Consider the following 12,958-nt stretch of genomic DNA (forward strand, 5'->3'; position numbering starts at 1 on the left):
AAGCTCTGTAACTAGGTTTAGCAGATCTACTCAAAGATCTGATGATTTATCCCACCTAAAACATGCACAACAAAGCCTAAATGAAGTGGACCTAATTTATGTCAGAGAAGAAAGGTATAAGCCATCTGAATCTGCATTTCACCATTTCCAACATTTATGACTATATTAAAATTTAATAAAGTGTTAAATTGAGTTTCACTTTTGATATGAACCTACCCCACTGGTATGAAATTTGAACCTCAGAAGGCAAAATTAATTACATACACACGCACAAGGATTTACCAGCAGTAGCTAGGGAAGTTTTATCTGCAGTAGCGCCACAGCCAATAGCTCCCATATAGTACGGTACTGCTGTGGATAAATAGCCCATTTTCTTCAGTTTGAGGATGCCCTTCCTGGGCGGTACACATACATAAGTGGAGGAAATTAAGAATGGTAAATGCAGGCCAAGTGACAAAAATGACATCTTGGTAGTGTCACAGTTCCTCAAAAGCTGTTCCAAGTGAAACAGAACTTCCCTAGCAATTCGAGTTGGAAATAATAAATTGAGCCTTCTCAATGTTTCTCAAAATAGTGATAAAAGTTTTTTTTTAATATTTCATCATCCCTTTGGCCTTCAGTGTCCATTTGTAAGGTAAAACTGAACTGCAGTTCACTGCTACAGGAAATTGTTTATGGGAAAATCACTGATTCTACAATGAAGTAAAAACTAATTTCAACATTCATTTCAACAGTCACATGACAGCATTTAATACTGCTGTCACATTAACGAAAAGTACTGCTTCCTTTAACAAAAAAAACCCCATTCCTAAACCATGCACTTGACTAATCTCTTCTAAAGAATCAGACTGATGACACAAGTTAAAAAGCTTTAAGAAGTATTTGCCTTTGTCATTTATAAATGCTGTGAGGAATCCTTAAGATTCCAAGGAAAGAAGGTTAGGACATCTATTCCTCTGAAAAATATACCTGCAGGCTAATAAATAACTAGCTGCAGACAAAGACAACAAAGTCAAGAGAATAACTATTACAGCAATCTAATTTAAAAAGAAAACTATATTACGTATGCTCAATTTGAAAATGCTCCACTTTCCGTTTTATAATTCCTCAACATTATGGAATCTAATAAGGGAAAGAACCTTGCTTCTCAACACACAAGAGCAGAGTAATTGCTCAGGATTTCTGCAAATGTACTAACACAATAAACATTACCACTATTAATACCCATACATGTAAATGAACTAAAAGGAAGTAAACCCACTGATGAAACAGCTCAAATAGACAAAATTCTACAATTCTTCAGAATGCTGCCTTCCTCCCTTAAGGTGAATAAAAAGATTCACCCTTTCTTACCCATGTAACATACTTTCAAAATGAAGTTTAAAAGATTACTATATAATGACAGTAAAACACTTAGTATCACTCATCATGACTTTATTAGAGGGATCTTGCTGACAAATAGCAAATGAGGAAGCATACATAGTACTTATTAAACTCTATTCAAAAGCTATTTTTCCCTTTCTGAATGCTGCGTTCCCGCTCTTCTTCCAGAATAATACTTCCACTCTTTCTGCCATCAGTGCTGAGTATCTATGATCTTAGGCCTACACTCCCACTGCAGTAATCTGCAAAACCATTTGAATTCCATAGGAATAGAAAAAGATTCTCTCAGAAGTTAAATTATTTCAGACTCACCAATTTTTATTTCACCTTAGCTTTGTGGCTTGCCTTCCCTCCCTAAAGGCTTTTTTTTTCCTATTCCCCTTTCCAAAGGAAGGCAAGCCATGGATTTTCATTTAGTCAGATCAAGGTTTACATCATGTCAGTGAATTAAAAAACAGATTTTTCCAAGGTGCAAACCAGCATGCCTATGGTACCGAGGCAAAGGCTGCTTTACCAAGCCACGTTTATGCTTTTCCACAATGCGGGTCATTGCTGGAGGCCTTCGGGGCTCCTGGAGCAGCAGACCAGTCCTGAGGGGGTTTGCTCATTCTGCACGTTTGTTTTGCCACGGAAATATCACGCACATTGGAAGAGGAAATCAGCTTTGCAGCAACACCTTCAAACAAGCTAAGCAGCTTTGCAAACCCCGTGCCCCCCATCGCAAATACGTGGCTTTCCAAGGAGCAATTAGTGCAGAGCCCAAACACGCAGGTGTGCCCCCGGTGACCTTCCCGCGGCGCCGGCCGGCAGCACCAGCGGGCAGCTCCCGCTGCGCGCCCCGCGAACGCCGGCAGCCCACAGGTAGCGCCGCTCAGCGGGCTCCGCCCCCGCGCACCGCTCCGGCGCCCCCCGGCCCCGCTTCAGGCATCCCACACTCGGCTCGGCCCGGCCCGGCCCGGCGTGCGCACCTGCCGCCCGGCCCCTCTCTGCCCCACAACGCGGACAAAGCGGCCACAACGCACCTGCTCCCGCGGCGAGGGCGGCGGCGGAAGCTCCAGGTCTGCCCGCCCCCATCTCTGCGCCCACCGGCTCTTTCCCTGAACCGATCGTTCTGCTTTGCTCCAGGCCGAGCCAGGCGCTCCGGCGTCCCGGGGTCTACCGTCAACACGGGGGACTCTGCGGCCACCGCGCCCCCACATTCGCCAAGGGGCACAAACTCCGTCTCCCTCCGGCCGCCGCTGTTCGGCCGGGCGGATCTACGCTGTAAACAGGCCGGAGGACAGTACAGGCGCCGACCGCCCCCGCCCCAGCACCGGCGCTCGCCCCGCCGTGCCCCGCGCTCACCGTAGAGATGTGCGGAGGCTTCGCCCTTCCTCGCCATCGTCTCTCGATGCCCTCCACGCCGGCACTGCCGGGGCACAGCCAGGGGCCCGGCGCCTTCCCCCGCCGCTCAGCGCGTTCTTTGTTGCCGCGAAGGCATGAGAGGCGGCGGCGGCCGGGCAGCCTCCCGCTCCGCTCAGCCGCGGCCGCCCGCAGCACCACCCGCACCCCACGCCCACCCTCCCGTCCCGCCGGCTCCGCGGCGACGCCTGCGCCGACCCGCGGGGGCGGTGCCGCTGCCCGGGTCGCGATGAGGGGGAGTGCGGGCGGAGCTGCCGCGCCGAGGGCTGGCGAGGGGTGCCGGGACGGGCCGCCGACTTCGCGTGGGCCCGGCGGCAACTTCGGCATCTGAGGAGAGCGAGCGAGGCCGGACCCAGCGAGCCGTACCTGGCAGGGCGGTTTCCATCCTCCCGCGCCAGCCACTGCTGACCGCAGCGGGGTGTCTGTGCCCGTGCCCTGCGCAGAGGCCGGAGCTGTTGCCGCCGGTGGGAAGCGGCCGGCCGGCCCTGGAGCCGCTCCCCGCCCGCCCGGGCCCCGCCGAGAAGCGCCTCCCTTGGCGGAGCTGTCCGTGCGGCCCGTGCTGAGCGCCGGGCCGGCCGGGCCGCCCTCGGGCAGCAGTCTCCTGCCCAGCAGGAGCTCCCGGCGCTGGAGGAGGTGAAGCGTTACGCGCTCACCGACAGCCCTCCGTCTGTCCCTGACTGAGGAAGTGTGCTGGTCCTGGGTTGGGGCATTTTCATGATTCAGTCAAAAAACACCCTCAATACTGAGAAATACCCAATTCTGGTCATAAACTTTCCTTCAGTTGCCATCCTCCTCCATGCGTTTTATCTGAATGGGACAAAGGCCACTTACGAGCAATTAGTCCAGTTGCTGAGGTTCTTTTACAGTCGTGACAGCACAAATCATGACTACAGCAAAAGGCCACTATATGCAGATGTCATGATGTTATTATCTGTTGTCACTAAGTCCAAGACAACAGAGTATTTTATAAGACAAAACATTTTGAAATGACAGAAGTGCACCTATCAGCCATTACTTGTATTTTCAGACATGAGCTTTGGAGGAAAAGTTACTTTCCAAGGCTTGCAAATAAAGATAGCCTTCCTAAAATTGGCTTAAGACCTCAAAAGCACATGGCTCATTTATTGATGAGTAAGGTAATGCCCATAGATCATGGAAGTTGTTGCTCTGCTTGTATGGAAACGTAAACCAATCATCTGTGCATTAGTGAGGGCACGTGCCTTTTACATACAAGGTGTGTGCATCATCAGGTCTTGTAGAGGTAGCTGCCTTGGCTAGTTTCAAGAAAATTAAATCAGGCATATTTATGACCTTATCTATCCTCCTAGCGTTCTCAGTTCAGGCCAATCACTGCAATATGAATTATATGTATTATATTAAAAATACATATGTAGTTTTGTCTGATGTAGTTTTGTCTGGTAGTAGTGGAAATACTGGGGGTAATCACTCCTCCTCCCCCCATATATAGAATTGTTAGAATTTATACTTTTATGTATATATTTTCAAATGAGTACTTGCTTCCTTCCTTTCATCCCATTTTATCAGAGTGGGCAGAGGTTTATGATTTTGATTCATAATCATAAATTTGGGCAGAGGTTTATGATTCTGTGCACTGCTCATAGTCTACAAATTTATTGAGAGCTCCTTCTTAACCTGTCTCCCTAACCACTAGGCCACTTACCTAGCCTAGCTACCCAAGATGCCTGTTTGTGTTCCAGGAAATGGATCTCAAGTAAATACCTGATGTGGAAAATGGTTGATGTACTTTGCTAAGAAGAAATTCTTATTTAATCTCAGTGATGTTGACTAGGAAAACAATTCCGACAATCTCACCTGCAGCAAAAAGATCTTCTTGTGTCAAAGACTGAGTCGAACATGAGAAATGCGGCATAGGACAGCTTTGTAAGAAGGAAGGAAGTGTATTAATGTCTTCTGGCTCATTCTGATAAGGCATGGCAACCTAAAGGTAGCAGGACATGACCGGATTTGATCATCAGAGCTTTAGTGGCATGCTTGAGGAAGCTTTTACCCCTTGTGCAGGGGAATGTATGGATAGATAGTATATAGCTGTATTGTTTGGCATGGCCTCATGGGTGCCTGGCATCGGGCCAGTGTCAAACCACAACAACAGCCTACCTTCAATAATGAATATTGGAATCTCAACAAAAACAAACATAGGTAATACAGGTAGTATAGCCTGTTCTACAAATAAATATCTATGACACATAAGTATCACATATTATATATATATATATATAATACAGAGCTTATACAATATCTATATTGTGTTTATACTATACAGTTTATATAATATAGTATTTATATCCTCCAGGAGAAGTAAATTTTTACTTGGTTCTGACCACCAGAACCAAGGAACTACTAAAAAATACACTAAAATAAAAGAGAAAACTTGCTAAAAAGCATTCAAAATGTTAGAATAGTGCTAAAAACTACAAGACAGCTATTCAGATAGATAGAAGGCTATGTAAGGAGACCACTTTGAGACATAGCAGATCATCTTTGTATATTCATGTTTCTCTGAAGGGCCTGAGATATGGCAGAAGGAAATCACCAGGACTAGATAGAATGAAAAGGGCAGTAGCTACAAACAAGGCACAATATATCCATATTCCTTTAACCTACCAAAATAGGGAACAATTGTGATCAAGTGAGTAAATCATAAAGGATCACTAAATTTGGCATGTTAAGTGTGAAAGAACAGTAAGGCAGGCCAAAAAAGAATTTGACTATTAATTGCAAAAAAGGATGCCAAAAAGAATATTTTGTCTAAAGGCCAAGAGGAGGAAAAGAATATGTAGAGTTAATAGGATATTTTCCTTAAGTCTTCTATGCACATATAGACTTGAAGGTGATAAGCATTTTCACAATTTTTTGAAAATACTTCCAATAAAAATCCATAAAACTGCTGACCATGCCTCTGAATGTTGCAAATAATGAAAACTACAATAATGCAGAAAGATTTCTGTGATATATTGGAAAAGTATAATTTTTGTAAAGAGAAGTCAAGGCTCAGAGAACTACTGAAGACTTCCCAAGGAGCCAGAAAACATGAAAATGAGGGCATACAGCTGATTTTCAAGTTATTTGGATTTCTGAAAACATTCCACAAGGCTCCTCATGAAAAAAGTTTTAAATAAAATAATCTACCACAGAGAGAAAAGATATTTTATGGCTGAAAATTGTTAAAGGGTGTTAGAATGGCCTATCATTCCTTGCAGCACCAGGACCTTCCTGTCCTGCCCTGCCGTTGGAGGCCACGCCGGTGCCGGGGATGCAGGGTCCCTGCCAGGCAGTGACGCGGCTGCTGCTGCCTTCCTGCTCGTGGTGCACAGTCTTCAGCAGCACCTACACGCAGCACTCACCCTCAGCTCCAGCACAGAGCACAGGCAGACACGTCCTCTCCTCCTCCTGGGCTGGCAGAGACAAAAGGTCACGAGTGCAGGCACGCACAAGACTCCCTGGGTGCCCAAGCACATTCACCCACTACTCCTGGCCAGATCCCCGCCTCCTTACCTGCCTCAGGAGAGCCTATTTCCAGGCTGGTTCAGCTCGATGCTTGCTGCAAACATATTGCACTCACAGATCCCACAGGAACTCCACGCTCACAGGTTGCCATGGGTGGCAGAATGGATCCCTGCCTGTCTGACGGCCTGATGTCTCCTACTCATCGGCAAGTCCATCTTGGAGTTTGCCAGGAAATGAGAAATGCACACCCACTATGGAGAAGATAATCCAGCACCACACACGCAAGGTGTGACATGTGGTCACGCTCCAGCTACTGGTGCTGAACCCGTCACTCACCTCACCCACAGCAGCCCCTCCCAGCAGGAGAATTTCAGGACATGCACTCACTGTGCCCACATCAGCAGCTGGCAGCTAACACCTCCAACCACTCCAGCAGCAGATAACGAGACCTCCACCACACCAGCAGCACCAGTGGGCACTTTACATTCCCAAATGTAACCTTGGTACCAAATCCACTCATAGAGGACCCTTTATCCTCACAACACACATACACATGGGAGAGTGAGATTGGGCTCAGTCAGACAAGTGTACCTACTGCCCTTTTTAACATTGACTGGTCTATTTAATGGTCCATTCTTTATCTTCTCCTCTCTTCCTCCAGATGCAGTTCCCCTGCACATTCCTTCATTAGTTTGAATAGCTCCACAGATCCATTTCCACATTATGGACCCTCACATTTGCATCTTATCAGGTGCAAAGTCCCAGTTTGCAGTTTATTGAGAGACAGTTTGTTCCTTGTCTTTATCACTGTTGTCTTTGACTGTCAAGTGTGTGTCTCCACATTTTGTTTATGGCTTTCCACCTTTTGTTGTTATCTCATTTGACAAGACCTTTGATCAGATAATGGTACTGAAATAAACATTCCTCATCAGTTAGTACGACTGATTTGTGTGTCATCCCTGACTTCCTTATCATTTGTCAGTCAGGTCTTTCATGTTCTTATTTATGGCTTCCTCCATTGCTGCACTGAAAAAGTTCATGACCAGATATCCTTAAAGAAGCACACATTTTCCTTCCACATAACTTTATGAAAATGTTTTTTAATTGGTGGGGTCACCCATAGATTCTCAAAGGCTTGTATGTTGGGACTCTTGTTCCAGATACTCATCAAAGATTTTAAAAAGGAGAGGAATACTGAAGAAGGAAAATTTGATGCCAATAGTTATGGGGCTGAAAGAATTTCAGAGAAGCTCACGGCAAATAAAATGTAAAATGGCATGGAAAAGGCGTGAAGAGAAATAAGTACATACAAAGATGAGCTTTGAGTTGACCATTATATCCCGCATCCTGTTATCATAGATAATACACGAAAATTTTCACTTTGGTGTTCAGAGGAATTTTAAAAAAGGGTAACAGAAAAATCACACAAAAAGACCATGGAAGTTATACTCTTATCTTTTTGCAAGAACATGAGCGACTTTATGATTCTGATTCTTTGACACAAAGCTAAGACATTGCAGGAAGTACTCAAAGATGATTATTCAGCTTGGAAAAGAAATTGCTATTTGGATATCAACACTTCTTTTTAATAAAATCTTAGACCCAAAGAGGATGATTGCCTCAAAGATGTTATGTTTCAATGTGCCTGTCTGAATTCAACTAGTAGGGACTACAAATGAAATTATCAGATGTCTGATTAAAAAGAAGCAACCTGGAGTGGTTCTTCATACTGCAGAAACTAAGCTGTGGTTCCCAACACATTCAAAAAGCAACCAGTCAAATTAATGGAAGAGACATTTATGAAGCATTATTAAACAAAAAGGCATCACCTCCAGCTCAGGAAACTTATAAATTTAAAAATTTTTGGAGGGTAGAAAAAATTTAGAAAAAAAAATTTTATAAAATCACTACGTTATTGGTAAATGACCTGGAACCATTTCCTGACCATTCTTTGTTGCACTACCATAAACTGGAGACTATGTCAAATGGATCTTTGGTCTGACCTAGTACAAGTCTTGTTACTTCCATGGAAAAATGAGCTTCAGCTATTCATGTTGTAAAGAGCCTCATTGTTTGTCACACGAAGGTCAGATGAAAATCTCAATTGCCACCTTCTTGTGCTCGTGTTCTCAATCCCAGCATTCTTCTTCCAGAATCTCCAACCCAAGATGTCTCCCCTTCTTTCGTTTTGCACTGCACATGCCTCAATAGGGCTATACCTCAGCTAGTGTTTCTAAATTCTACCTTATACAATTCAACAACAAGCAACAGCTATCATGATTATTGAATTGTCTTTATTATGCAGGCATAAATTCTGTCAGCTGTTATAGAAACTGAACTCTTGTGATTTAAGGCATATTTTGCTTAGTGTTTTGTCATTTGCTGCACTTACTAAAAATAAGTATACGCGTCTTACTATAAAATTAGTGTCAACACTGTATCAACACACATGGTTTGGTTCTTGTATAGTATTAAATAATAGCATTGGTATAGTCTTGCAGAGCCACAAATGGAGTTTTACAATATAAATCTTTATTAAAATCCCACCTACCATAGTGTCACGGTGGTGCTTATGTGGTACCTCACTTTTAGTCAGCTTGGGCTGGCAGAGTTGTAACTTCACTGTTCTGGGGTCTAACCTACAAGTAAGTGTTAAATTCATTTGCGAGAGGTATGTTCACTACAACTGGACTTTTACTAATATATGATTCTACAAGGAGAAATGTACCAAACAATGTATCTTAAAGATTTTTAGGCTACTAAAGTGCCAGCTACAGCATGTTTGGTGCAAAAATCTCCTAGTTACTTCCTTTACATACGGCCAGGCCTACCTCTCTTTCTTAATGATCAACTTGTTTTCATATTTCATGCAAGGAAAAGCCGTGCTTGTCTAAGTAAGCACTTGTTTCTTAACACAGCTAGTCCTGAAAAAGTCTCACCGTACTTTAAAAAAAAATTAGGACAGGTGATTTTTACATTAAGGCATGGTTCAAAAATTATCTTCTCAGGTTTCTACTGACTTTCTTTTTCTTCGGAAAGTCAATAGAGAGCAAAATTATTACAGGATGCCACAGATTGTTTTTTATTTTTTCTCAAGCTCTGTACATCTGTCCCTTCTCTTTCCTTACGGTTCATGTTTGATAGTCACATAAGTGTAACCCAGTGTGGTTTGATGACATTAAGGAAAAATATTTGGTGTGTTTACAAATAGTAGTTAAATAAAAAACTTTCAAGACTTAGAGCTGCTATGACTTTGTGATTAAATGAGATTGAAAATTTGACATTAAGTACTGTTTGTGATACCCAGAAATTAAACAATCTAAAATATACCTCAAAATATTTCCATTCAAGTATTACATTGTCTTGATTTTAGATCATTCAGAGTTTTCCACAGAGATGCTTTCCTTTTTTTTTTATTTTTCCCAATAAATTTATTGTTTTAAAAACCATGAAAACTCTAGGAAAAAAAACCTTAACCACCACCCCAAGCTCCTCAACTAAATCCCAAGACAACTCAAGACAAACTAAAAAAATCACAAGGGCTTGCAACAGAAATTTAGAAAAAAAATGTTTGATTTAAGATGTTTTAAGTTACTATTGTATCAGGGATCAAAGAAAAGCAAAACAGGTCATAACTATGAAGAAGTTGCCATGCTTGTTGCATTGCACTACATCAAAAATTATTCTACTTTAAAGATCATGAATTCAGAACCTACACACAAAATTTTACTACGTTTGTTTTGTGTAGTAACTTCAGTAACTCTTAATATATAAATCACTGCAAAAATTTCATTTGCTTTTCATTTCTAAAACAAAAGTTCATTAAAAAATGGTAAAATCCTGTTTGTTGTTAACAATTTAAAAACGTCCAAGCCAGTAAAACACCTAAAATTAGTAATTAGTAATTACTAACATTTAATTATTACTAATTAGTAATAATTGCTAATTAATAAAAAATAACACTTCAGCCTAGAATACAGTTGCTAACTTTAAGGGATAAGCATCCTGGTTCTGGCCAGGACCAGGTTACTTTTTGCAGTGGCCAGGAGGCACATGGCCAGGACCCAGAGGTTATTCTTTGCCACCTCACCATTGTTGGGGCGGGAGGAAGGGGCTGCTTCTGGTTGTAGTAGTTAGGATTAATGAGCATTTTGCATATGAATCACTCTGTCTCTTTTGCACACTTTTATTATTATTGTTACAGTTACTGGTATTTTTCTTATCCCATTGCTGTTTCCAGTAAATTGGTCGTAACTCATGACCTTATGTGTCTCCAGTTCTGCTCTCCAGCCTGCCATAGGGGGAGTGAGAGTGATTTGAAGAGTCACAGAGGGAGCTCTAAATCAGGGAGTACCATTCCTAAATTACAACATTACAAAGCAACCCTATATCTAACATTACATAATACAATTTATACTTTTATATGTTTAGTGGAGGAGCATGGAAAAATATGTAATTTGCAGAAATGGAATTCAGAGATCAGGTTATTAACAGGTTATTAACTGCACAAACTCAGATTATGAATAAGCAGTGTCAAATCTTGTGCACATAATCCATTTAGTTTGCTCCTGTAAGAATGTGTCTCCCCCCATGTTTTGTCATTGGATTTATTGCCCTGAATACCCTTCCAAGAAACAGATGCTATATTCTTCTCTTCAGCCTGCCACAGGAGGAGGGGAAGAAGGAAGGAGCAAGCATAGTTTGAAGACTCTCAGCATCAGCAATATATTGGGGAACACCATTCCTAAACCATGACAATGAGCAGTAGTTTGTAGTGTAATAACATTACTGTGCTTACTGTAAATGCTGTGTTTACATTTACTTACTGAAATGCTAAATTACGCATTTCAGCAATAAGCATCATGCATTCTGCTGGTTAATATATAAGAGAGTATTCTAGGTTAATAGAGAAACATACTGGGCAGTATATAATTCTTACTGCAGTAAAAGTGATCAGAGGAATATTAATTAAGAAATACAACACACTATTAAGCGTTTGAAAAATGAAAGGCAGATGCTGTATTTCCTGCTTCAGAGAGACAGGCAAAAGTCTAACTACACCTTGTGGAAATTTTTATCTATTTGCACTCCTTATGTAAATAAGTTGAACCTCAAAGTTCTACTAGTTCAGCCTTTGACAATAACCTTGCCATCCTTCATACCCCTCTAATCCCAAGCACTCAGCAGAAATGGACCATCTGGGTTTTGAATTTTCTCCTCCAGATTGGCCTTGGGAAAACTATGTTGACAACATATTGCCAAAAGAATTCTCATTTGTTTACCCAAGGAGATGTGAAGAGAGGTAGCAAAAAAAAAAAAAAACAATTTGAAGGAGAGAAGGAAGGTAAGCAAAGGTATAGCTTTATCAGTGAAAGCTGCATGCTGAGCAGCTGATTTTAGAACCTTAACCTTATCGTTTAGTGGAAATGTCCTGGAATACCTTTGTATTGGCTCTATGCACTCTTTTCTTCCTTTTTGTGGAACAATTTATTTTCTTTAACGTCTACAACCCTGCAGGAGATCACAGATGGTTAGCAGCTTTTTACTACAGAAGCTTGCTTCCAGGAAGTACAGACATCTGTCTTCAGAAGCAAGTAGCAAATTTCACATGCAAAGATGCTTCTAGTGTAAGGCAAACCAGGACAGCATCAAATGTTATTGTGTATTGCCGACTCAGTTTCTTCAATTTGACAGTTTCAGACAACAACCTTCTCAGTCTCTGTCTTCATGAGCAGTTCAGATTAGGTGAGGAGTGTAGTTTTGAATGAAGTTTCCAAATTGTCCCTACTTACGGTGTCTTACTTGATTCACAGAGAGATATCAAAGCACATGGACTGATTTTTGGAAGAAATTTACTCAAAGACATGGTCTAGGAGTGCACCCAAAGTGTTCCAACCCCTTACTAGGGAACACTCAGTCAAGCTGGAATTAAAAACACTCCAAAATGTTCTTGAGGTCTTGAATAAAACATTTCACTGCATAAACCAAATAGCTGTGTTTTGCATTACTTCCTGACGTCAACATTCCCTCAGTGTACTGATGTATTCAATCTCCCTACTTTAGGGATGTCCTCAACCCCATTCAAAGCTGTCTCTTCACCTCAAAAAAGACCTATTCACTACTTAAGGGGTATGGATCCTAAAGCTTCTCAAAAATCTCTAAATCTCAAAAGCATCTGGAAATAATGTTTCATTTCTGATCACTGTAGGATTTGAAGCACTTCCTGCAGCTAGCAACTATGTTTATTATATAGCATTCTTACAGGTGTTTAATCATAATCAGTCAGGTGAAGTTGCTTGTTACATATGACAGGATGTATTACATACAACATCAGCTTTTTATACATACTCTGAACCCATCTATGCATCTTTAGATGTTGATGTGTGCCATCTTAGAATATGCACAGTATAATCCATGCCAGAAATCAAAAATTAAAAGTTTAAAGCTTTCAAATGAGATTAGCATATTTCCTTATATACAATCACAACACAGTGTTGCGATGAGAAATAAACCAAAGAATACAAAGATATTGTGTACACACAAACTACACAAATAGTTAAATAATATATAGGTGGAAAATGGACTGCTCAGTAATGAAATTCCCTCACTATATTCAGAACCATGATCTGTGGAACCCTACATAAAATGGAACACAAAAATGCGACTTTGAGTGCTGGTATTTTAAAGC

The 12,958-nt window shown here is 41.8% G+C and overlaps 1 protein-coding gene across 1 annotated transcript in view; it reads right to left on the reverse strand.

The window, feature by feature from the left end:
- Window positions 1-2,927, reverse strand: part of SLC44A5 (solute carrier family 44 member 5) — a 63,633-nt gene extending 60,706 nt beyond the window's left edge. The window contains exon 1 of the mRNA XM_059478053.1: window positions 2,728-2,927. Within this exon, the coding sequence (XP_059334036.1) occupies window positions 2,728-2,764 (37 nt within the window). The 5' untranslated portion in view covers window positions 2,765-2,927. The remainder of the gene's footprint in view (window positions 1-2,727) is intronic.
- Window positions 2,928-12,958: the final 10,031 nt, after the last annotated feature.

The sequence above is a fragment of the Ammospiza nelsoni genome, chromosome 9 (genome assembly GCF_027579445.1).
Source record: "Ammospiza nelsoni isolate bAmmNel1 chromosome 9, bAmmNel1.pri, whole genome shotgun sequence".
Taxonomy (NCBI): Eukaryota; Metazoa; Chordata; class Aves; order Passeriformes; family Passerellidae; genus Ammospiza; species Ammospiza nelsoni.